At 42.3% G+C, this 25,313-nt stretch overlaps 1 protein-coding gene and 1 long non-coding RNA gene across 8 annotated transcripts; one reads left to right on the top strand and one right to left on the bottom strand.

The window, feature by feature from the left end:
• Positions 1–849: 849 nt before the first annotated feature.
• HNRNPR (heterogeneous nuclear ribonucleoprotein R) lies at positions 850–21,283 on the bottom strand. Of its 4 annotated transcripts, none has more exons than XM_040086329.2 (11): positions 21,107–21,283; positions 14,141–14,306; positions 11,753–11,871; positions 11,223–11,330; positions 10,566–10,679; positions 8,554–8,730; positions 6,589–6,724; positions 5,314–5,519; positions 4,461–4,610; positions 2,336–2,457; positions 850–2,156 (listed from the first exon to the last, which is right to left on the bottom strand). In XM_040086329.2, exons 2-11 carry the CDS (start codon positions 14,295–14,297, stop codon positions 1,544–1,546), a joined length of 1,902 nt encoding a protein of 633 aa, XP_039942263.1. In that variant the 5' UTR covers positions 14,298–14,306; positions 21,107–21,283; the 3' UTR covers positions 850–1,543. The 4 variants fall into 4 exon arrangements, with proteins under 4 accessions (XP_039942263.1, XP_039942261.1, XP_039942260.1 ...); XM_040086327.1 differs by lacking the exon at positions 21,107–21,283 and adding an exon at positions 20,445–20,586; XM_040086326.2 differs by lacking the exon at positions 21,107–21,283 and adding an exon at positions 20,445–20,567 and having other exon boundaries at positions 14,141–14,309.
• Positions 20,857–25,229, top strand: LOC120763189 (uncharacterized). Of its 4 annotated transcripts, none has more exons than XR_005704037.2 (4): positions 20,857–21,076; positions 22,185–22,334; positions 23,490–23,573; positions 23,657–25,229. It is a non-coding gene; the product is annotated as an uncharacterized LOC120763189 (long non-coding RNA). The 4 variants fall into 4 exon arrangements; XR_005704036.2 differs by having other exon boundaries at positions 22,874–23,573; XR_005704039.2 differs by having other exon boundaries at positions 20,857–21,087; positions 22,874–23,573.
• Positions 25,230–25,313: the final 84 nt, after the last annotated feature.

The following is a 25,313-nucleotide window of genomic DNA, read 5'->3' as shown; positions in this document are numbered from 1 at the left end:
TTTGTTTCTCTCTTTTTCTTGAGAAGCAAATGTTCTTCATTGGGGTACAGAATGGCTTAGATGCAACACAAGAGTAATGTCATGATTTGCCAGTTAAAATTGACATCTGGGAATGTCCAAGACAAGGGTCAAAGCAACACATAATATAATGTAGCTAGCAATGCCCTCAAAAGATAAAGTCTTAAACTTTTTAACAGCCTTTATTATAAGGCAGGAGAATTCTAAGGCAAATTGTTCATCATGGCAGAACATCAAATTAAAATGTCAAGATAGAAATAAGCAGAATCTGGAGAGTATGTTTGTGTTATCCACAGCAAGAAGTTAGTGTGCCGTAGCACCCAAGTTGTAATCCTCATTCCTAGTCAAATATTATTTTAGATTAGACTAAGATGCTTGAGATCAAAATAATTTCCCTGTGTGTTTGTAAGCTCAATTATACAAGGCTGGATCCTACCAGAACAGCCTCCACAGGACATCATCAAAGGAACAAAATTAACACCATTGTAGGATCTGCTTCCTTCTCCACATTACATTAGAAGACTAGATTTAAATTAGATCTCTGCGAATACTTGGATACAATTCAACACTTTTAAATAGGAAAAAATAAAGTTTCAAAATTAGATGCTGATAAATTATTCAATAGCAATTAAACAGTGAGTGCCTTTTGGGCTGTCTGAATTTTCTCCTAGTTTTCAGTCTGATGTCCACAGTGCTACATGTTGGAAAGCACAGGAAATTTTGCACGAATTTGATCACTCACATAGGCAGTTATACTTTGAAAACAGTATTTTTCACAAGAATTACCAATGAAATAATGTTTTAGGACACAATTGAATTTGAAATAGGTAATGTTTTGAATAGATTTTTGAGTTTTATTGAAATCTTACATGAACAAGAAATTGGAAATACAATCACATCAAGGAACAAATTGCCACGGCTTTGACGTTTTAAGCCAAACAAATTTTGTAGGGCAGATTTTCAAAAAGGTGTGAAGTTATAACAATTTAAAAACACAGTTATCCTACTTCTAGGAATGCAAAACATACAATCATGTTATTTTCAATACAAGAAAACTTAATTTGTTGTAATTTCTTAAAACTACTAAGACAAAGCACTAGCTTTTACTTTTATGTACAGCATACTCCTATGTAGTCTATCCCAAATCCAAAAAAAAAAAAGAAAAAAAAAAGAAACTGTCCAAAACCAGAGGTTCTGCAAAATCATGATTGAACAGTGTGCCATTCCTGCTTTTAAACTGCTAAAATGAAGCCTAAAATGATAAAAGCACTGAAACCCCATATGGAGTTCAGGAATTCTGCAAGCCCAGTAATGTCCAAGTGCGTTTATGAAAAAAAAAAAAAGAAAACTAAGAGACTCGAGTATATACACAATAGAGTGATTCTTCAGCCCAATACAAATGGCAGCCAATCGCTACTGAAGGATGAAACATTAAGCCAATCTTTTTATTTTTTTTTTTCTTTTGAAAGATGTCGAGCTATAGCCAATTCTATGTTTCCAATATTCTCAATCCCTCCTCACTTGTCTACTTCCACTGTTGCCCATAAGTATCCTGATAAAATTCCTGGTTGTCATTATTGTAACCATAGTTACCGGCATAGTCACCACCTTGCTGGAGCGGCTGCTGAGCGATGGGTTGGGAGCCCCAGTTCTGCTGGTTGTTGGTCTGGCGGCGCTTGGAATCGGGTTGGTTGTACCCATCTGCCTTTCTCTTGCCTCCTACGTTGCCCCCACGGTTGCCCCTGGCTCCACGAGCACCGCGTCCTCTCTGCTGCTGCGCGGGGCCCCCTCTCCCCCCCCTGGCTCCTCTCGGCGGTCCCATGGGTGCCCCCCTCTGTGAGTAGCCAGCTCTACCTCTTGGTGGTGGTGCTCCCCGCCCCCTAGGTGGTGGAGGGGCACCTCTCCCACCCCTTCCTCCTCCTCCTCTTCCTCTTATAGCATAGCCATCATCATAGCCGTAATAGGGATCTTCGTAGCCACCACGGTAGTCATGATAGTCATAGCCATAGTAATCATCGTAATAATCTTCATAGCCATAGTAATCTGGGGGATAGCCATATCCACCTCTTCCTCCACGGCCTCGGCCTCTAATAGGAGGTGGCATGCGAGGCGGAGGGTAGTAATAATAGTCTTCATACCTAGGAAGGAAAAGAAACGTAGAATTACCCATCTCCAAAAGCGACCCAAAACACCCCTCGTGGATTAACAACGCGCAAAGTCAGGTCAGGTCAGGTCAGGCGGGCTCTTCTAAAGCAGCCCCTGTGTGACAGCACAGCTTCACTCGGCAGCGTTACCGCGGTGCGAGGGTGACACTCACGCAGTGCTCCGGGACGCCTGTCTGGCAGCCTGGCGCTCTTTCCTTTTCTTATCCGGTGGCTTTGCTAATACTATTTCAATTTCTTCCCCTTCTATCTCTTTCCCATTCATTTCATTCATAGCCTGTACAAAAATTAAAAGAAAAATAACTAAAACTTACAGCAAGAAACCAGACAGCTGGGCTGCTCCAGGCTGAGCTGTGCCACGTACTTTGCTTTAGTGCTACATAAACAGAATGTTACACATCGCTTTTCCAAGCGCCACTTTATTCACCAGTTACAGGGAAGCAGTATTTTTTTTAAATATATGCTCTTTGTATCATAAAATAAAACAATATTTAAAACATACTAAGAATTATTTTTATAAAGTCGGACATAGCACCATCAGTTTTTGTGTTCCAGTATCTCCTAGAAATCTTTCAGAATTACACAAGTTCTCACTACTCACACTGACGTAAACACTCACTTATAAGCCTGGTAGAATGTGTGCACACGAGAGAAAGAATTGTTACATTTGGGATTCCCAGGTAGTTGAATGTGAGTCAAGTGACTGAGAAAATCAAGTAGTTCTTGAAGACACACACTCGAGGAGAAAAATCTAAACAAGATTACTGAAACTTGCTGATCTCATCACGCAAGCCCTGAATCCTCCAAAAAATTAATGTGCAATTTTTTACTATCAAATGCACCCAAAAAGAGAACTTAATACACAAAGTATAATTAGGACCCCCCAGTTCCTCACCTGGAGCTATCTGCTTCGCATTTAACTTTTCTGGGTATTAATATTTGCATTAACGAAGACCTTATGTGTCCGTACAGCTACATGCCTCAAAAGCATTCGAAATTACAGCAATTTATTTCCAAGAAGGTGTGAAAAATCAGCAGACACTTGAATCAGTGAGCCAGTTCCATGCATTCCACACATAAATACAATCTCACTGAAAGCCAAAACACGCCCATACACAAAAATACCTCACAAAGTTCACAGGCCAATTTAGAGGCCGTGAAGCAGTCACACAGGCCAGATGTGGTAGTTTCCACCTTGAGGTGAGCATTAGTGATGCATTTGATCTTTTCCTCAACTGCTGCAATCTAACAGAGCATTTAGCAGGTAATTGCTCTGTGAAGGGGCTGGAGAGTGTTTACAGACATCCTACAGAAAACCACATCCAGAGGCGTTGCTGACTTAACCCTTGTTTCAATCATTTCTTGTCCTAAACCTATCCAAACCGACCTCAACCTCGTTAAACACGAGTGATAGCCATCCTAAAGCCATACTCAAGAGTAATCTAAAACCTAATCTGGTGTGTAGTAAAAACCTAAGCAATTAAGTAGCTATAAAATGATTAATGAGAAGATTGAGTAGGGAGCCTTTGAACTGTCCATGTAGCCACATACAATACACCTGCTTCAAGACTCCCAAATGCAAAAACCACCTCCCGTTCTCCTTCTTCCTCCCAGGAACCAGGGATTTAAAAAACAGAAGGAGTAATTTCTGTTCAATACACTCAAGCACAGCCAGCAGATATTAATGACCTTCTCAACAGCTCATGGACATACAGGAAGAGAACTCTGAAGCTCACAGTAATGATCTTCAATATTTAACGTGTCACTGAGAAGAAACCTCGGGTGCACGCAGAGTTAAAAACAGGTAATGCTTGAAGAGCTGCCAACACCATTTTCCTCTCCTTCACAAAGCATTTTTTAATCACCTCCTACTTTCTATTTGATACATTTGTCACTCCAAAACTACACACAGCCTTTAAACAGAGGCCTTTGAGAGACAGCTGATACCTTCTGCCAGTGCTTCCTCAGAAAAACTGTCTGGGTTGGTTTTATTTTTTTTTTCCCCTCTTCTCTAGACCCTCCTGCACTGCTCTACCACTCTTTTCCAGTCTACTTGTTAACTTGCTACAGTTTTGTTGTTTCAAGTTTCACATCCTCCTAGCTACAGAAATAATAGGAATGAAATTATTAGCATTAAAATTCTCACAATGGGAACCTCATTAAATGGGCTCTAGGTGTGTGGTGTCGAGGTACTTACTGTAAAGAAATTCCTTAAAACCATTCATACAAAATAAGCTACTCTCACCAACTTAGCTAGGAAAGAACGAATAATCAACCTACCTTCACTGCTGCACCTCTGTCCTCAAAATGAACAAATGCATAATCCTTTAACTTCTTTACTCTTTCCAGCTTTCCAAATTCAGAAAAGGATTTCTCAAGAATTTCTTCTGTCACAGTAGTGGCCAAGTTTCTTACAAATAAAACTTTCACCTGGTGAAAAAATGAGAACAAAGCTGTAATCTTTGTACGTCAAACCTCAAAGGAAACTACCAACTAATATGATATTATTCCCTTTTTTGTTGCATTAAGAAATTTGGGTAACTTGCCTAATTCTGTATCTGTTAAAAAAAAACAAAACACAAAAACAAACCAACAAAAAGGAGTTCCTTGTAGTTACCTGCATGAAGTTTCTACAACTTCTCTCCTTCCACAGTTCCCTTCCATAACCAGAAGAATATCCAACTTTGATTTTCTGCTTCTGGGATGCTACAAATCCCAGCAAAATTTTAGGAACAGACCTCAAGGACAGCAAAGAGTTACCCCAAAACACTGGGATAAAGTGCACATCATTCCCCACACTGAACTTCGCCTTCATCTCACTCTGGAAAATAGTTTTATGCAATACCTACCAGGCATTGATTACAGCTAAAGCAATAGCTGTCAATCCAGCAGGAAAACCCTGCACAGGACTAGTTCAGATGTTAACCACAGTTAGTAACAGCACATTTCCAACATCTCCCAACAGCATCCCATCCGCAGTGCTCAGACCACGCCATTTGCACAGCTTACTGTGAAAATGCCCTCGAATTGCTTTTTGTGTCTCAAAACTCGCTCAGCTGGACACATCTTTGTCACTAGGGCATAAAGAAATTCTTCCCAAAGCACAAGAGCATCCAGTGAAGCCTTTACTGACCTTTGCCATGACTTCTGGGTCAGGTTCCTCTACTGGATCAGCCCATTCCACTGTAACAACGTTTCCCCAGACTTTTACTTTCCCACTCATCAGGCGTCGGCGAGCTTGTGCTGCTGACTTGTGATCCTCATATTCCAAGAAGCAGAATCCTCGATTCTTCTTTTTATCATCAGGTTGATGATACAAAATTACATCCACCAAACCCTCTGAAAAACAGATCTTTAGTACTGAGCTTCAAACGGAATGAAAAAAATCTAGAGTCTACCCTAAAATGCCTTCACTTGTGTTTTGTAGTGAATTTGAATTTTACACCTGAAAGGAGGTGGCAGCACAAGCAAAGCAAAACAAATAGCAGATATCCATGCAATTTACCCAGAAACACATCACCTACCAAGAGAAATTCTACAGAAAAAAAACTTACCTCACAATCAGGCTCTGCAAAACATCAACCTCAGAGTTTAAGTTTTCTATACTTTTTAAATTATTTTTACATCTTTGAAAGGCAGCCAGCACTAACACATGACCTCTCCCCTGCCTCCTGTGGAACATCTTCCACATCTCTCCAAAAAGAAGAGAGATCTAAATGAATATTCACCTTCTGTTTTCACCACTTCCCTGAAGTACTTATAAATAGCAATCCTAAAAAAGAAGCAGGAGGTTAAAGCTCTCCTACAGGAACAAGAGCAAGTGACTCAATCTCTTATCTAAGGCAGAAGTGCCCTTTCAGTGATGAGCTGACTTCTCTTCTTCCTACTTGCTGCACATACTGGGAAACGCTGAAAAACTGGGACAAAATTACTCTGTTATTGACTATTTCTCTAATAATATTCCCTCTAAACCCATTTAGTATTCCCTCCTCCCATTCACTGCTCAGAAATGCATTTGCTTCAGGCTCTCCAAAAAACTTCTCCATGCTGACAGCAGAACCTCCTGTAGAACCAGTAACAAATACAGAGCCCTCAAGAGAAAGCTAAAACAGGTAACAGAACTGGGACCTTCATTTTTTCCTGAGTTCATGTGTGCTGATTCTTTTGAGTTCATTTGAGCTGCTTCCATCTCTAATTGTAAAGTTACATCACCACTCATTTAACAATCATTAAAACAAACACAAGTCCCTTTAGACTCCACCTTAAAATATAGTACATGCATAAAATTTCTAACAAAATCAAACCTGGGATCCAACTTGAAAACAGTTTAAATGGTATGTGAACACATCTGTCAAACAACCAACAAAAACAAAGACTAAATGGTATTCTGGGACTCATTAAGTCTTACCTGTGACTTTACCAAACTCTTCCAATATGTTTTCCTTAGTTTTGTTCTTTGGAATTGACCCAACAAATAACCTGTTATTTGCCACGGAGATGCATACTCCAAGGTGCTTTCCAGGACGGATTTCATAGTTGTCACACTGAAAAAAACAAAGCCACTGCTTTGCTTTATCAATATAATACAATACTATTCATAAAAATAACCCCAGATCATAAAATCCGGTATTTTCTTCATCATCTGCTTATTTTATACATAGCACATTGAATTGGCATTGCAAGAGAATTCCTAGAACAGCTGCTTTTGTGTCAGCATTTGCTTGGAAGAACAGTGCCAAGCTCAGGAATTCCATAAACTTCAGGAAGTGCTGTTGAATAGAAAGTTTAAAAAAAAAAGGCAAAAAAACAAAACCAGGAACAACATGGAACCATATACAAATTGCATGGCATAAATTTATTTACCTACTGTTTATCTCAGACTTGAAAGATCTTTCTAGCAACTGGTTACTGCTTCCTCTGCTGTCAGTCAATTGCTGCTGCTATTATCAGTAAGCAAATACATGGCATTAAAGATACCGGGAGTTTTTCCTCTTTCCTTGGATAGCTTTGAACACTGAAGGTTTGTCAAAACAATCAACAGTCTAAATCAGTCTGTGACCTGGCTTCTACCCCACCCCCAACAGCAGGCATTTTTTTGACTTTGTACATGATAGGATTAAAAAATTTTACCATCAAGAGGTAAAACTTCCATTAAAAAAAAAAAAATCTAACCCATTGCTTCATGTCTGGACCCATAGCCGGATTACTCTGAAAACCAAGACTCCCAACAGGCCTTTAAAGGTACAAGAATTTAGCCTTTAAAAAAAAATTCAAGCTAGACTCTTTGTTTCAGTCAGGATTTTCAAACACAGTGAAGAGGATGGATGTTTCATCATCAGCCAGCTTCTGAAAACCTCATGCAATTCTTTAAAAGGAGGTTTTCAGCCATTTTAACTCTAGCTGAGACATAAGCCCTAAAAATGACAGCAATACCTTCAGGAACCTTCTTAATATTCTAGAAGAATGTTAAGGTACCACAGACTATCAAATAAGATCATCTCAAGGAAGCCAAAAGCATTTGAGAATTTTGCTTCATAGACTGAAGCAATTCCTAACACAGTAAAACTTTTTGTTCTGGTGCCATGAACTTATTAACCTGAATATGCTTTTTACACTGCATCTTGTGCAAAGGCATTGTGCTTACAATAATCCCATTCCCACTAGTGCCTTGCTGACACAAGGAGAAGGCCCACATGGTTTAACTGCTTCTAAGTTTCTCCACATTTCAGGTTTCCCTGCGCCCACCAGCTTAACTGATGTGATGAGATTTTACCCCTCTTCTTTCACACCTCGTTCAGGATGAGCTGAATTCCACTAAGGCAACTGAGATTGGGCATTTCACCTGTTTTGTCTCAAAGTACACACAGCATTTCACAGCCATATCCAAAATTTTGGGAGACGCACCCCAGGTCAGCCTGATTCTACTTCTTCCTCTCCCAGATTGCCTGGGTGCATGTACATCAACTTCCAAGCAGTGAGCACACTGCAGGACTGGAAAGAGCAAAAGGCCGCTGGAAACAACCAAAGGAACCAACTCAGACACCTCCTCCATGGCAGCAAGACATCTCCAAGTAGCTCCTTACAGTAAAAGGGGTGATGAAACTTCAAACACACTGAAGCTTCAAAAACGTATTTTCTAGCTGGAACCAAGTAGGTTCCTAACAATCACCTAAGTACTCTGATCAGCCACAGTAGGGTACAGCAGAGAGCTGTCTTATAAGTATCTGTACTTACTAATGAAATCAGGAGGCAATTTTTAACAAAGTAAAATTTGGAGTCTGTTGATGAATGCTTTAAAGACTTCATTGCTTAAGAAATTACCGACGTCTCCTAATTACCTTGTCTTGACCTGTCTGGAAATAAGTTAACTCACCAGTTTGACTGCTTCTTGTGCTGCATCTTTACTACAAAAGGTAATGAAAGCATAACCTCTGTTTTGACCAGAAAGAGGATCCATCATGAGACGCAGATCCCAAATCGGACCAGCTTTCTCAAAGAGTGGTACCAATTCATCTTCATAAAGGTCTCGGGGAATCTTACCAACAAAAACCTAAAAAGGAAGAGGACACTTGAAACAAAGCTTTTCCAGAAATACAAGTTTCTTTTTAACATTTGAAAATTCCTGGGAAAGGAAGAACAATGCAGATAAACCAGCAGAGCAGAAACACTGCAGTCACCAGGGCAGCCTTTACAGCAGCTGATGCAAGTGCAAGCCTCAAGTGTTCTAATCCTCCTGCCATTTGTACGAGGTTTTACACACAGAAAACCTGGGGTTGTTATTTATATTGAAGAGGCTGTGAATTTCCCCTGCTGAAGAGATAAATGGTTCTTACCTGGTTTTAATTTTGCAGTTAAAAACTAAAACCTTACAGACTATCTGCTTGGGTATCATACGTAAAAGCAGGTCAAGCACTTCCTTGCACTTGCAGTATTTTCAAATCCCTTTGCAAATTAATCTTCCTTGGAAAGCTACAGAGATGGAGAAGTAATTTAATAATAATAATAATCTCCATTTAATTGCTCGATGCATGGTTTCCACTTCTAATACATACTGTAGTCTTGTTTCTCCTCTGCATTTGTTTCAGCTTCCACCAATGGAATGTTTAATATTTACTTCAGCAAACATGTGAGTTCTTGTGGTTTTGTTCTTCCCAATTAACTGGGTTAAGTTTGGTTAAGGAGTTAATATCTTTAGCTGAGGTCACCCTAGAAAGATCCCCCCAGTTGTTTAATCACTGCAGCTCTCCTCCGAATTCTCAAAATTTCTTCCATGTTAATACAAACAAAACATTCCAAACACCCAGTAAGATCAAAATACATTTACTGTAACTTCAAACATTTTTCGTAGGAAAAGAAAGCCATGAGTCAACATTTTCCTTCTCAGTAAGGCCTTGTCACAATTGTATCTCACACTGAAGGCACAGCAGAATTTCAGAGCGGTTAGTCAAGGACTTTCAGTCATGAGAGTAGCTCACTGTCGGAAGGGACCTACATCGATCAGCCAGTCCAATGGCCTGTCTGCTTCAGGGCTGACCAAAAGGGAAATCAGGTTATTAAAGGCACTGTCCAAATGCTCCTAAACCCTGACACACCTGGGGCATTCACCAGCTCTCTAAAAAACCTGTTCAATGTCTGACCACCCTCCCAGTAAAGAGATGGTTCTTTATGTCAGTGAGACATGGTGCAATTAAATAACACTTTATACATCACATAACCACCCAGCAACACCACTAAGTTGGTAAACAATCTCTAAGTCACCTTTCTAAATGCAGAAATAAAAAAAACCAACAAAAACCTGAAGCTACATGGCCTCTTTCCAGGGTAGTAGCTGTGCTCATTTTATTATCAGTCCATGCAATCATCAAGGATTTTTCCATACGGATTGAAACAAAATCAAATAAACAAATCCTTAATTACTACTGCCCTCGTCCATCTTCTTCAAAACTTTTACGTGAGTACTTTCATACAATGCCCAAGTCTTTTTCATTTTTAGCACATTACATGAAACCAAGCTGGCATTGAATAAATTCCGTTTTTTGTAAACAGCCTCAAATATCTCCAAGTCACATGTTTACCTACTCATGCATCCACGGTCACTTTTCAAGATAAACTTTAGGGCGAAACATGAAGTCTGATGATTTAATTTTAAGAAATTTTGCATAGCCCTTCTTAGTATATTCCACCTCTTTTTTCCTCCACTTTAACTTATCTTCCTGTCTTTTGCTGAATACTGAGGAGTGAGAAAGACTGATTATGACACACACAGAAGAATATTTTCCTCTACAACGCATTAAACTTGTAATATAGTTTATTTTCAAGTATTTCCTATTTATGAGTTTGCATAAGATTGCAAAGCAATTATCAGGTTAGTCTGTATATACCAACCTCTGTTCCAATGCCAGGCTGAACACCAGAATACACAGTATCTGGAGGAGGACCCCCATATTTCCTCTGTCCTGTAGTTACATCCAAAGTGTAACCAGTCCGCTCTAGCAAAGCCTGAAAAAAAAAATAAAAAAGAAAAAGTCAGACTACTTACAGGACAGAGGGCAGTGGGTTAAAATATACAGAAGGGAAAAAGCATTCCAAGATAAGCAATTCTTTATCTGCTCTTTGCCACACTTGATAAGGTGTATATAGAGATAGAACCTACAAACCCCCGTTGTTTTGTGGGTTTAAAAAGCTATCATAAACAGCAACATTTGTTTTGTATTACAAGGCTCCTGGAAAAGAACTTGTCTGTCTCTTCCCTTATTTTCCATTTTATGTGTAGCACCCCAAGAAGTGCAGAACACCAGACAACTGAGACAATTCTTAGATATCAATGTTTTTATAGAGCTTAAATTTTAGCAACTGTGTGATCAGAAAGAGCTGCACTTCCAGCAAGCCCTCTCTACAGAACTTCTATCATGCAGACACTTCTTTAAAGCCAGGTGTGAATATACTTATCCAGGTGGCGTTGATGCTTTTTAAGTTCATATTCAGGCTATGTACAAGTACTATATCAGCTAGTAGAGAACAAATAGTATCTCTAAGTGTTACCTTAATCTTTGCTTCATCTGGTCCCTTCGTTGACTCCTGTACTTTGCTGCCTTGTTTCTCTCTTTGCCTGTAGGTCTTCATAACTCCACATAAAAATGCACTTTTGTTCTGTAGATACAATTTACAAAATAATTCAATTGTGTGTATGACAAGCCCTGGGAATCCACTGAATCTTACATTCCACACCATGAAGTCTCTACTTCAAGTCAATGCCATAAATCAAATGTCAAATGAATCCTTCAGGAAAACATAATAATTAATCGAACAAACTTGTCATATTGAAAAAGCCATCAGATTCCAAACAGCATTTTAACGTATTTGCTCAACTGCACGCATATTTTTATTATCTGGGAGCTTTTGCTTTGTGCTCAAATACCTACACATTTAAAGCAATTTTTAACAAACTTGTTATTTGGGTTTGAAATATAATACAGCAACATCAGTGAATTTCTGAGTTACAACTCTCCTGCCAGTAGTGCCAGAACACTATTTATACTCATGTGCTCACGCTCCTGGGGCTCTCACCTTACCTGTACATGCGACAGGTCACTTTCTTTAAATTGCTGTAATACAGAGAGGGCTCCTTCTTCATTAAATTCCCTAAGAGCATCAATTGCTCTTTCATCAAGATCGACATAAGCTACCAACCCTAAAAGTTAAAGATAAAGAAGTTACAGATTTCTGTTGAATTTCATACAAACTAAGAACTATGCAGTTTGCTTATAAAGCAAAAAAAAAGTTACATTCCATAGCAACAGAATTATACATTTAATTATACATTCCTACACAAGTATATGAAAGAATATGAGTACAATGAAAAAGTTAAATTAAAATGTATATACCTAAACACTAACTGACATGCAAGATTATATCCCATGTGAAACAGTTTTCTAGCATTCAGGAATGCAATCTGATGCATAAAATCAGCATTACACACCAGGGTCTGAAACAATGAACTCTGGCTTACTTTTAATAATATGAATTTTGTTTGTTTATCCCTCATTTTAAGTTCCACACTTCCTTCTCTTAAGTTGAGCTGTTCTAGAGTAAACTGAGAGGTGAACATTACAAGTATCCTATCGTATGGGAAAAAGGAGCCACTCAACTGATGATCAAATACCTAGGAAGCTCTACCCCACAAAATATTAGAAAGCAAAAATTATTTGTTCACTCTTTCCTCCAGCTTCAACAAAGCAGGAGCCAGTGGACTTCACGTGTATCTTAAATAGTGTTTGGGGTGTTTTAAACTCGTTTTGTTGCTCTATGCAGTTCCAAGAGCCAGAATTCAAAAAGGTATTGTTTTGAGCCCTGCTATGTACCCAAAGAAGCTAATGTTGATTTTACAGGTACAGACTCCCCCAAGAAACACTGGACCAGTTCTGAAGCATTTTCTTTTCAAGGATCTTTACAAGGCTTTTTTTCCTTTTGTAATGCACTTGCATCAGTTGTGGAGTCAGAGTCATAGACTGAGACTTACACTTCTAAAATCATATATCCAAAAACTCCACACACTTTGCAACAGCTTGATCTCCAAAATATTCAGATTATTTCACTGCCACTTGATTTGGAAAATGCACAGTAGTGCCAAGCCCAAGGACTACATTTCAGAAGTGATCCTGCATATTGGAAGACACCTGTATCTTTCATAGAAGATTTCAGCAGATTAAAAAAATCGCTAAATTCAACCCCAAATTTGGCTTGAGTGTCAAAAGCAGTTTGCTTCACTGGCAAACCCCTCCACAAAGCAAACACCTTCAGTGGCATTAATGAAGTGTAAATAAATGTTTTCAGGTTACTCATGCAGTGGAATTATACTTGGTAGTCAGGTTCTGGGCTGAAAAGCTTTTAAACTCCTTAAGGACTCCTCACAACACAACCTAACTGCAACACGTGTTAGAACCCCACGAGTTCCTCTGCCCAGGTATTTATTTACACCTTCTCTCAGACCATCAAGTGCACGTCATCATGACCCACAGCTGGAAAGTGCATCTCTATAGCCAATAAAAGCTGCTAAAGGCTTGAAGAAAGCTCACTGTGAATGACTCCCAAAAGACATCACCCACATGAGCCAGTTTCACACTGAAGATTGATAAGGTATTGGTTTTGAACTGCCTTCACTTGATCAATGTAATTTTAACTCTTTTCAACAAAAACTGTCATCTTGCCACACAGGCATTCAAGATAAGCACATAGAGCAGTGCCACTGCTTCTCGTAAATCTGTTCACAGAACACACTCTAAAAAGGAAAAGAAAGCCTCTGTCTATAAGATAAAATAGGGTGGTTATAAAAACAAAATAGGAAAACCTCTGTATATAAAGAAACCTCTTTAGAAGTTGCAGAGACCACTTGCTACCAGCAAGGTATTACTGGAGTTGCTAGATAGCTTAGTCCTCAACTTTGTTAGTGTCAGGCTGAACATTTCAGTGTAATAACCAACATGGATTAAACTGTCCGCTCAGAACTCGAGAGAACAAAAAATCCACAGGCAGACTCAATTCAAATGTAGTCCCAGGCAAGCAAGCTAGTTGCTCTTCCCTCACTAAGTCACCTATCCAACCTTTGAGTGTTTTAGAATCACTGTGACAGTGACAGTAGAAACGTAAAAGCAAAATGATGATTCAGACTGAAGAAAAAAAAAAATGTACAGTTTAGTATGCGGAAACATACATCTTCATTTGATGTCTAAAACTAGTGCTCTGTGCCCTACAGCAACTAAGATATCACATACAACTCCAAGGATGTGTCAAGTAATTAGTCAATGTCAAACCCAATTTGCCTTTAGGGAAATCAAAGTAGCAAAACATTCAGAGCTACACAGATCAAAAACAACGAATTTTTAAATCTTAATCTATAAAAATTTGAAAATGGTATGCCCTCACTTTCATAACCAATCAGAAACAAGAAATGCATATTATACCTGTCTGAAATATTTCATCAAGTCTCTCTGCCACCTTCTGTGGGAGGCCTGCCTCTATCAGTGTCTTGTAGTGTTCTGTGTGAGTTACACTGGAAGTATCCATTGGTTCTTCCTCTTCTTTTAACTGTACCGCATTACCATTCACCTGATTAGCCATTTTATTATGCTGCTGGAAAAAATTCAGGAGCTATATTACAATAAGCCAGAAATAACTAGTTTGTAGGACAATGCATGATTTATCTAAACTAATTTGTATACATGCTGCAAAATCACCTGTATCAAGTTTTATTTAATACTTTTTGGATGCAGCTGATCTAAGTTTCAAAAGAAAGCACAACCCTTAATACTGTGGAAAATGTACATGGAAGAATTTACATAACTTTTTAAAAATGTACTTCATGTACATAACAACGTCTAAACTCCATCTACTGATTGTCATTAACTGGTTACCATAGCAGCTAGAATGTATGGGGACACGACAATAACATCCTTCAGCAGAGACTCAGAAGATCTAGCGCTATTTCCATTTCCCATTCCGCTACTTTTCAAACAATCGTTTAAAATGTAGTGAACGCATAACCCTGCGGAGCAGCTTAAGGTATAAAAATGTTAATACTCGTTTCTTGTTAATACTTATTTCCACTTGCTTGGCTTGTCGCCATGTCTTCCTTCAAACCCAACATGCTGCACAAGACTAGCCACACGCTTTCTCACGACGCTGTCAGAGCTCAAGGACAGAAAGAGAAAAATTGCACTTTGATGGACATTGTCATTTGAAGCTGCAACGCAACAGTTTCCATGCTTTCAGTTTCCCTCAAATAGGAGCTGTACAAATCACAGCTACTATTTCAATAGCATACACCTTATTGGTTTAAAAGGAAGGCATGACTGCAGCATCTTCAGGTCTTTATATTAAGAGAAGTACTTGCTTTCAGAATTAACAAACTGATTCCAAGTATGTGTCCCGAAAAATGCACAACTATCTTCTCAGACAATTCCAGTGAGCTTTGCCCAATTCATTAAAGACTGTTTCAATTTCCCAATTAGCCAGCCAACTGATATTCAGTGCTTTCAAATAAAAAGGCTGACAAGAGACAATTCAACTACCGGGCGGAGAACAGAAGGATGATCAGCTGTTAGGTTCAGAAATTAAAAAAGTCTCAGGTTTTAACTGATAGGGCAGAAGTTGATGAGCAGCAGCGAAATGATAACCAGGTAGACAATGCAGCATGGTTGGAGCAATGCAATTAATACTGGAATACAGGTATGAAGATGATTCACAAACACATTCTTTAAAAAATGCTGCGGCCTCAAGCTATTTACTACACTGCAAAACAAGTCTCCGAGCACAAACACACCTCTAACAGTCCCTCGAACACCCAACCCTTCCAGATTACAACTCATGAACTGGTTGGAAGATATCCTATGAAGATTTGCAAGCTAGAGCAAGGGAAGAAAAAAACCAAATCATTTTTCTTCACACAGTAATGATTTTACTAAAGCTGTCTTGTCTTGAAAGGCAATTTTAGAGACATGTAAAGCAGCCTCACACTGTTTCTGTCAGATGCCACCTCTTTAAGCCATTAGTGTGGAAAAGAAAGGAAGTTTTCCATAGCTACATGGCATATATATACACACACACATTCTGTTACTTGACAAAGAGAAATTACCTTCTAACTGATTCAGTTTACTTTAAAGCAACTACAGCCTAATTACAGAAGAAAAACAAATGCTTCCCTGAAGCACCAATAATGCTCACCAATCCTTACAGGTATTAACTATCAAAACACTAATGAACATCAATTTTCTGTAGGTTATGAACATCACAGAAGGCGAAACTCAGCTACATGTCTGCTTGCTAGACAGCCTCAGCAAGATCTCAAATTTGAAACAGTGCAGGGCAGAGGGGGTTTAATTACACCAAAAATGCTTTGGGTACGGTACCATTCTCAACCCCTCTTCTCAAAAACTCACAAGCTGAGACATAAAAAAGACATAAAGAGGAGGGCATTTTTGTGTTCACCTTTCTAATGCCTTACAAAATCATTTAATTACACATATACTGTCTTCTCTGTATACAAAAAAACCCCAAAACCACAATGAACCGAGAGGCTACAGCAACACATAAATACAGAAAATTTACTTCAAGCAATTACTGGTTAACTTCTGAACTACAAGGGCTTATGGTGACACTCAAGGACAGTTTTTTGTTAACCCAGAACAGCTTCCAAGCATCACACACCCAGAAGTTCAACACTTTTTTCAGTGCTGCCTATAAGTGAACAAAAATCTGACAAGCTCTGCTGAGCCCAGGTAGAAACACCTCCTCGAGTACAGTGACTCAAACTTCTGACAGGCAAGATTCACAGCACGAAGAGATATCAGCCTTCACTACAGCCACACACCAGTGTGGGGAGCAATATCTGACCCTAAGAATCAGATTCCTACACAGCATCACAGCTCAAAGGCTTTTAGGCAATCTGAATTCATACCCAGCTTTGTAATTGACTAGCTGTATTGTTTATTTTTGCTTAAGAATTAGTATCTTCATGAAGAACTGAAATCAAATGCAATGCACGTTCAGTTTGGGTGTTCCAATTTTAGCTATTTCCTGTCACACAAACTTAATTTAAAAGGTTTTCCAAAAGAAATATATTGTAGAAAATTCCAAAGTGACACAGCTGCCAAAACATTCAGGTACCGAGAGCGTTCAGAAGAGGTATATTTCTTCTCACAGATAGAGCAATAGATCCCCTAATGGCTTGGCAAGCTCGCCCTGAAATCTGAGATTAAATTGACTTTTCTTCCACAACAATCACCAACAAGCAAAATTGCATCTCTTATAACACTGACTCTTCCCTCTGAGCTCAGCAGACATATGAGGGTGAAAGTCACAGCTGAAAAACAGTTTAGCTCTTCTTCTTGGTAACAACAGCTACCAAGAAAAATATTTTTAACTGAATTTTATCTAGTAAGTAAAACACACAATGATTACTTTAGTATTTTTATCCTCCCCTAAAAAACATTAAAAGCACGTTGAAGAGGAGTGCTATCTCTGTTTGCATGCACAGTGCGTCCATGTGACTCAGCCTATGACAGACAGGAGCTGCTCCATGCACAGGAGCACCTGCATCAACTCAGTTTTCCATCTGCATTAAATAAGATAATGAAATATCTAGAAAAAAGGGAGACTGGCTGACTCGGGTGGATTATAAGTAAAGAATTATGTATATAAGTACATATATAAGTACATGTGGGGAATGTATTTGTTTTTAAAGCATGCAGAAATGGATGAATTTAGAACAGCGTATACAAAACCATGCTTACCAAACGAGCAGAATTAATAAACAGGCATTGGGGACAATTTTACATAGGCAAGGAGAATTCTCACTGGTGCCCAAGATGTCACCTACCCTCACCACCTCCTAACTGCATACCGGGAAGGGTCTTGTTTCAAGTTTCACACAGTTGTTGAAAACAATGCTTTTCTGAAGACTGTAAATACCTCATGATAAAAAGCATGGTTTTAGCAGTTCACTATCTTTCATTCAAAACTCCTGCATCTTGAGAGTAATTTACAAAGCTACTAGCCCCTTTTTTAAGCTCTCGTATGACAAGCAGGAAGTTAAAATTACAAGCGCTTGCAGTGTTTCATAAGGCAAATGGCTCAATCAGTTATCTTTCTGGAAAACAAAAAAAAATTAACAGAGGTGTGGTCCTGACAGTGTATGGCATCTTGAAGAGAGATATCTGACCACAGCTTTAAACTGACAATCACTGGTTAAACAGCCATGATGTTACTATTCCCTTTATCTTATACCATGTCTCTAACAGAGGTTGCCACCTACAGACTATCTAAGTATAACTCCATCCAATTAATTATAAATTCAGTCTAGTTAACTCAAAACATGCTTAGAAACAGCTTAATTGAGACGGAAATTTCTGGCAAAAGGACAGTATCTAAAATGACAGTAACGAACTTCACAGTGATTTATATACCAATACTGGTTTTGCTGCTGAAAACTTAGTTTCATGCAGGAATGGAACTCGTTAAGCTGAGTGGCACAGGAAGCCAACTAATGAACATATAAAAACTCGGCACCAAAGTCGTTCCACTTGCTCATGTTGCTACTCCCTCTAACTGATGTATTATCTGTATCAAGCAGCTAAGTTGAACCACGTTAAAAATAATACTGAAGGAAGTTTGGGGGACATTTGTTTGGTTTTGTTGTTTTAATGGACCACAAGAAAACAAGTGCAGTCCCTACAGTTATGCCTCACACTTCAAAGTTCTTGTCAAGCAAGGAAGATAAACAAACATACAAGTGGGGGTGAAATAAGAATTTACATTTAAAGGCTGAACTGGGGTTTTATTAAAACCTCACTTGTTCAGAAATATTTCTGTACACGAAGGCACGTACAAAAGGGCGGGCCTTTTATTCTGTACATGAAGGCATTATAGCCATTTCTTTTGTACCTTAGCTCCTTCAATCACAGAAAGCACCTTTTAACAGCTTATTTATGATATGCTAAGTGTTTCTTAGCATGAATTACAAGAAACCTTATTTTTACATCGTCACAGCCTGAGGACCTTCACGCAGTAGCCAAGATTTCTCACTACCTGTATGCCAAGCTGCAGCCAGCGCCCTCACCTCTCCAGCTCAGCCCTGCTCACCGCACAGACCCTCAGGAAAATCTGAGAACCTCCAGCATGATGCTAGCGAGAGACCAGAACAGCCCACAGAGAAACAAACTCTGTTTCAGTACCCACAGAGCTAAGATTGGGAGATGACTTCAGCACAGCAGGTCAGCAACGTGCCCAGCAGTGCCATTAAAAAACACTGACTGCACCAACAGCTCCCAGGTTTTGCTAACCTGAGCTATAAAGCCTACCTGTGCTCATTTCTCACTGCAGTTGGCTATTCACAGCTCATCTGGTTGTCTGGGTTGTACTAAACAACACCCCAGGTACTGCAGTTCCAAGCAACACTTCAACAAAAATGACTTTGTTCTGAAGAACTTATCCTCAAAGAATTCTGCAGATGTCTGTCTAACAAAGCAGGGAGTATTGGGATTTTTGACTAAACTAGGAACTTGAGTGTCAGCAGGAGACTCGAGTATTATTTCAATAGTGTTCACCTAGACAGAAAAATCTGAGAGGTAAGGTGATGTAATGCTTGTGGGAAACACAATTTCAAGGATGCAAAATTATCAAGCAGACACTGCTCATCCACAAACACTACATTTCACATAGGTTAGAAAAACCTTACACTGTGAGATGCAAAATTCCTTTAGATTATTTTTACAAGTAAAAAGTAAAACCAAGAAACTGCGTTAAAGTGTAGTCTCAAAGGAAAAAAAAGGAAAGACAAACAAAAACCCAAAGCACCAGCTTCATGAGCATTAATGTCCTTTGCAACATGAAGTGCCGGTGGGATCCTTTAGAGCCATAAACATGGGAAAGGGAACCCAGCACACTGTTTCAAAAAGAGCAGTCCAGCACAGCTTACGTACTTAAGTAGCACGTTCAAATACTGACAGGTAACAAGGCTGCTCACATCCATTAAATAAAATCTTACTTTTAAACTATTTGCAACAATTATGCATTTAAGCAAAAACTTCTCAAGATTTAGCAAAGGCTTTTGACAGAAATTAATCTAAGAAAAACGACGCCTTAACAACAAAACTTCGGATAGCTTCTCCTTTAAGCACTCGACAAGCGCTATTTCCTTAATGGCAGCAGGAAGCGCAGACCCGAGCGCCGCGGGTGGGTGCAGCTGTCCCTCCCGGCCCTACCACGCTATGCGCTACCTAAGCTCTAAGGGCGCGCTGCGACAGCGACGCATTCGCCGCTGAGAGCCTTCTTCTGTGCCCGCGGGCAGAGCGGGCCGGGCGCAACCGCAACCGCCAGGGCCGGCGAGGCTTTAAGAGCCCGGAGGGACCGAGCAGGGACCCGACCCGACCCACAGCCCCGGGAGAGGCGCGTCCCGGCCGCCCGTCACATGCAACCCTGATCCGCACGGCGGGGCGGAGCGGGCCGCCCCCCCATCCCCACCCGCCGGGCCCGCCCCCGGCCCCTCCCCGGCGCCGCTCCCGCGCCCGCCCGCCCGCCTTACCCCGCGGAGCGGCCCCGCCATGGCCCCCGCCCCCCTCCGCTCCGCCGCGCCAGCGCCCCGGGCCCGTCCCCGCCCGCGCCGGGCCCGCCCGCAGCCCGCGCCGTCCGTCCCCTCGCGGGGCCCACGCAAGGAGGGCTCGGCGCGGCCACGGAGCGCCCTTGGCCCCGCGGGGCGGCCCCGGCACTCACCGGAGCGGGGCCGGCGCGGCGCAGCTCGGGCCCAAGCAGCGACGGCAAATGGCGCGCGCTCCTCCTTCTCCTCATGGACGGCGGCGCGACCCCGGCAGCACGCGGGGTTTCCCGGAACTGTTTCCAGGGACCGCCGCCTCGCCCACTCAGGAGCCCGCGCTCCGGACGGGCAGCCGGCCGCCCCAATGAAGTGCGAGAGGCGGGACGCGCCGTTCCTTCCGACGGCCAATGAGAGGGATGCGCCGCGGCCAATGGCGGAGCGCCTTCCACCCGGCGCGCCGGTAGGGCCGGACCGGGGGCATTTAAAGGGGCAGCGCCGCCCGCGGCCCGAACAAAGGGAGCGCGCGGGGCCGCTCCGCTCGGCTCCGCCCCGCCCCGCGCGCCAGGGGCGGGGCCTGTGCTGAGGGGGGAAGCCGGGGCTGCCCCGGGCCCCGCTCCCCGCCGTCCGCCCGGGACCCCGGCGCGGCCCTGCCCGCCCCCCGGGCCTTTCCTGCTCTCCGAACCGTGCCTCTTGTGAGCCCCGGACCGGCTCTGGCCGCCTTGCCCTCCAGGCCCGAGGCAAGGAGGAGAAGCGATGAGGTTGCGGAAGCTGCCGGTCAGGCTCATCTCAGAATCTCTGCAGCTTCTAATCTGTAATTAATCGGTGATTAAGTCTTACTTGCCTGCTCACCAGATTTCCTTGATCAGGCTCTCGATGGGTGCAGAGTGGGCACAATAAATAGATAAGTCGGGAAGGAATCAGCCTGTTGGCACCGCTGGTGTTGTGCTGGCTTCACGTGCTCGTCGTGCTGTTGCATAACGTGGAAGTCAATGTGTGCTGGGTTGGGTCAGGCAGAGTCCCGGAGTGCTGTGTCAAACTAAACCCAGAGAACCTGCCTGTGTTCCTTACTGTCATGTGGACTGTGCATCTGCGGTCTGGTGAACAAAATTAGCAGCTCACGTGCTCTCACAGAAGGTTCTTCCAGTTCCTTCACCCCAAAATTACTCCCCTGAGGATGGCATGTCCCTGTGTGGTGAATCGTGTGTGATATCCCACCGCTGGTAATGTGGGGAAAAGTGGTGTGCGATGTGCAGAGTTTCTAAAGCAGAAGCTGGAGGCAAGGCCGTGCAGATACTGGAGGTGTTCAGTCAGTCTTGCTGAACCTGTCTGGTGCTAGACATGCTGCTTCTCTTGTAGAATGGGCACTGTCTCAGTGACTTCCTTCTTGAGATTTGGCAGTGGAACCAGCGCTTCAGTGCTGGGTGTGGGGTCTGCTGTGGTGTAGAGATGGAAGGAGGGGTAGTCAGTCATTGCCTTGTCCATCTCAGTTCACTGCAGGGGTTTTTTTCTGCAAGTTGAGAATGATGGGTTAAAGGAGTTCTCGCAATACAAATATTGAGAGGGATTGAGGGAGGCCCTAGATGCTCTGAGATGATGAAATTTAAATTTTTGCTATATTTCTCAATTTTATTTTTTTGCTAGAAAAATCCCTGAATGAGACTCCTTACAGCTCTCTGTGATTGGAGCTAAACAGGTACATGTGAAATCTGATTTAGTCCTGAGTCAAGACAAAATTCATCTTGGAGCCAAGGAGAGGGCTAATCTCAGCTGCTGAGAGCTGGGAGGGCAGGACAGTCCCACTGCCCCTGACCATGCAGAGGGAGAGCCTGCAGGGGAAACTGAGCAAACCCAGGAGGGGACAAAGCAAAGGACGTGAGGGGATGCAGCTTTTCCACAGCTCTGTTTATTTACTCCGACAGCTGGTGACATTTTCCTGCGTTCAGTGGACAGAGGTTGCTGAGGCTCAGCGTGTTCCCGTCAGTCTGTCGCTTCTCTTCCACACTGGGCTGAAATTCCTGTGTGTTCCACATCAGTGGCAAGATGACAGTTGGATCTGCTGTGATTTGTAGGTGAGCTGTTAACTTATATATGGAATATGACATTTCTTGGTGCTCTAGGCTTCTTATCCTGACCAATCATTAGTGCAGCATATTATGGGTAATATATTGCAGATGTGCCTACCTCCAGCAAATACCTTGTTCTCTGGAGCTCTGTGTGCAGCTCTTGCATGTTTGCTAAATCCCAGGCTTTCAGAGAGAGGTCTGCCTTAAAAATCTTCAAGCTTTATTTATCAGTAAGGAGAACCCCCAGCGTGTTCCACCACCTCTACAGTAGGGAAATGCTCAGGAAAATTTCTACCTGCAGAGGCCATGCTACTGTTACTACCCTGTGCACAGATGTTTATTTTGCCTCACACAGCTGGATTTTTAGGAAAACACACACGTGCTTTGTCTTTGTTTTGCCTCTTTCCCTTTATCTGCCCTGGAGTGGGGAGGTTGAGTGTGACAAAAAGGCCCAGAGAGACCAGACTGGGTTTTCTGGGTGCCTTGCAATAAAACCAACTCACTGAAGATCTTGGTTCTCACTTTCCTTTCATTTTTTTCCCCAGCCCTGAGCCAAGGATCCTTGGCAATTTCCGTCGCATTTGTGTAGGATGCAGCACAAACCGAGCAGCTTGGGAAATAGCTTCTGTTTGCTGCAGCAAAAATCACCAACTCAATTTTAGCTGAAAATGAATTGTACTTTTCCTGCTCCTGCAGTGGCCAAGCAGTGTTAGACTGTGATCTTTAGAAGCACAGGCCGGACTGAGGGTCTGGTGTTAAGCAAGGATAATCATCTCATCTCATCTCATGGAGCTGTGCTGTAGGTGGCTGTGGGAAGTTAGGGTGTTGTGAACAGGGCCAGTCCAGCCCTGAAGAACTAGCAAATAACCAAGATGCACCAGTTGTGGCAGAGGAGAGAGAAGAATCCCTTCCTTTGTGTACCCTTGTGCCTGCTGGACAAAGCAGGGCACTAGTCATGCCATCAGCCATTCCAGAGCGGTTGAGGAAACCCAGAACAATTAGCCCCTCTGTGGCCTGTTATCTGAGTTCAGCACTATCCTTGCAGCCTTACCAGTTTCAAACATCAGCGTTGGGTTTCGTTTGCTCTGAACCAGAATTGCCCGGAAGCAGATGGCAGAAGTTTGTAGCTTTCCAAAAAGACAACTAAGCCCTGTCTTGCAGGTCACATGGGCTGAGGGGGAGTCCTGGCAAGGTCTCCAGACAATTTGTGCCTTTTTAACTCCTTAGCAATCACCTGGGTCCGAGGTAATATTTTGTTTTACTCCCCAGCATTCCTGCTCTGGAATCCTGCAATGAACAGTCTGTAGCTGGCATCTCTCCATCCACAGGCCCTGGAAGCAGTGACTGAAGCCAGACAAACTGCTTGCTGCTGGTCATTCAAATGCTCCCGTCATTTGCTGGTGGGCCAGAAAGCTCTGTGGTGTAGCCAGGTGCTGACTTGCACACTGCAGCCCTGGGGGATTTCAGAGGGTTTGTATCACCCCTCTCCGTGGCACAGTGGATCACAAAGGCCCAAATCACTGCATTCCCAGTCTCACAGCAAATCCCCTCCCTTACAGGTGCTTGGGCAGAGGCTCTGTGGCTGAGCTTACATGGCACAGTTAGTGCACTAAAATGCAGAATAAAACCCAGAGATGTGAATTTAAACCTTCATCTCTTCCCTTCTGAATACAGACTTTCTTAGTATTTGTCAGCTCTCCACAGTCCACTGAAGCTGTTATGCCAAACTTCTCACTGGTGACTCTGCAGCTTTTGGGGAAGCCAGCCCTAGCTGAGATACGATAGGAAAAACATTCTGAAAAAGGTAAAAAATTGGATTTTTAAATAGGTATAATCCAAGCAGGCCAATAGTATGTTGCTTTTCATGACTCAGTTCATCTCACCAGGTTCAGAGAGGCGGGGAAGGAACTCGTATTTCATTAATTAGCGCCGACTAAAAGGAGCAAAGCCCACAGCAAAGCTCTGTGCACAGCCTTGGCAGAACTCACCACACCATCTCTCACAGACTGAGCACAGCCAGGCAAGGACACTCCATAGCCTCTCTTCCGGGGCTGATCACATGGGTGACATCTTCACTCAACAGCAGTGTTTAGGGACATCACAGTGACAGCGGTGTCACTTGTTCTGCAGACAAGATGCACCACTACCTGCAGTATTCGCCAAGCGAGGGCAGCACAAAGGCAGCAGCTGGCTGGGGATGGATCAGGGAACACCGGAGAAACTGGGACACCCTCAGCCAGCCAGTCACACCCTTGTAAACCACTTTCAACATCAAAGGCATGGTTTGCCTCCTGCACTTTCAGACAGGGCAGTTCCAGGCACAGACCCACCCAGTCCAATGTCACTGCCACCCTTCTGTCTGTAACACAGGCACCTTTCACCAGTGCTGCACAGGAAGCCTGTTTGGGCAGATTTACAGACAGGACAGGGCAGGTGTACAAGAAAGGACTCTTTTCTTACCTGCCTGTTGATAGGTAAAGTCCCCTTCTTGTCAGTGCTTACTGCAGTAAGGCCACATTGCTTCAGGTCACTTACCGTGTATTTTATGAGTTTCCTGTATTAAAATGTCTAAAGTGATTGAAACGGCATAAAATTAGTCTCAATCCATCCTTCTTTGGAAAGAGACTTAGCTAAGGAATGGAGAAGTTCAGACAATAAAAAATGCCCCTAATCTACTGGGCAGTTAAAGTAATTGTGGGAAAGAACGTTCACATGGAAGTCAGGACCTCAGCTGTCTTGCTCCAGGAGCTAGGACCACCACAAGCGACGCCAGCATAACTCAGAACACTTTTTCTCTCTCAGTTTATGAATACTGTTTTTCTCACTCAGTTTATGGCACTAAACACTACGCGCAATAAGTGCACCTTTTTTTTTTTTTTTTTTTTTTTGTTATCAGCTAGTGCAGTGGAGAGAACATTCCCCCTAGGCCACAAAGACCATTTACTTGAAACAAAGTTACATCTCTCTGAATGGATTTCCCCCCAA

Source organism: Hirundo rustica, chromosome 25, assembly GCF_015227805.2.
Source record: "Hirundo rustica isolate bHirRus1 chromosome 25, bHirRus1.pri.v3, whole genome shotgun sequence".
NCBI classification, from domain to species: domain Eukaryota; kingdom Metazoa; phylum Chordata; class Aves; order Passeriformes; family Hirundinidae; genus Hirundo; species Hirundo rustica.
This window is presented reverse-complemented; position numbering and strand designations above follow the sequence as displayed.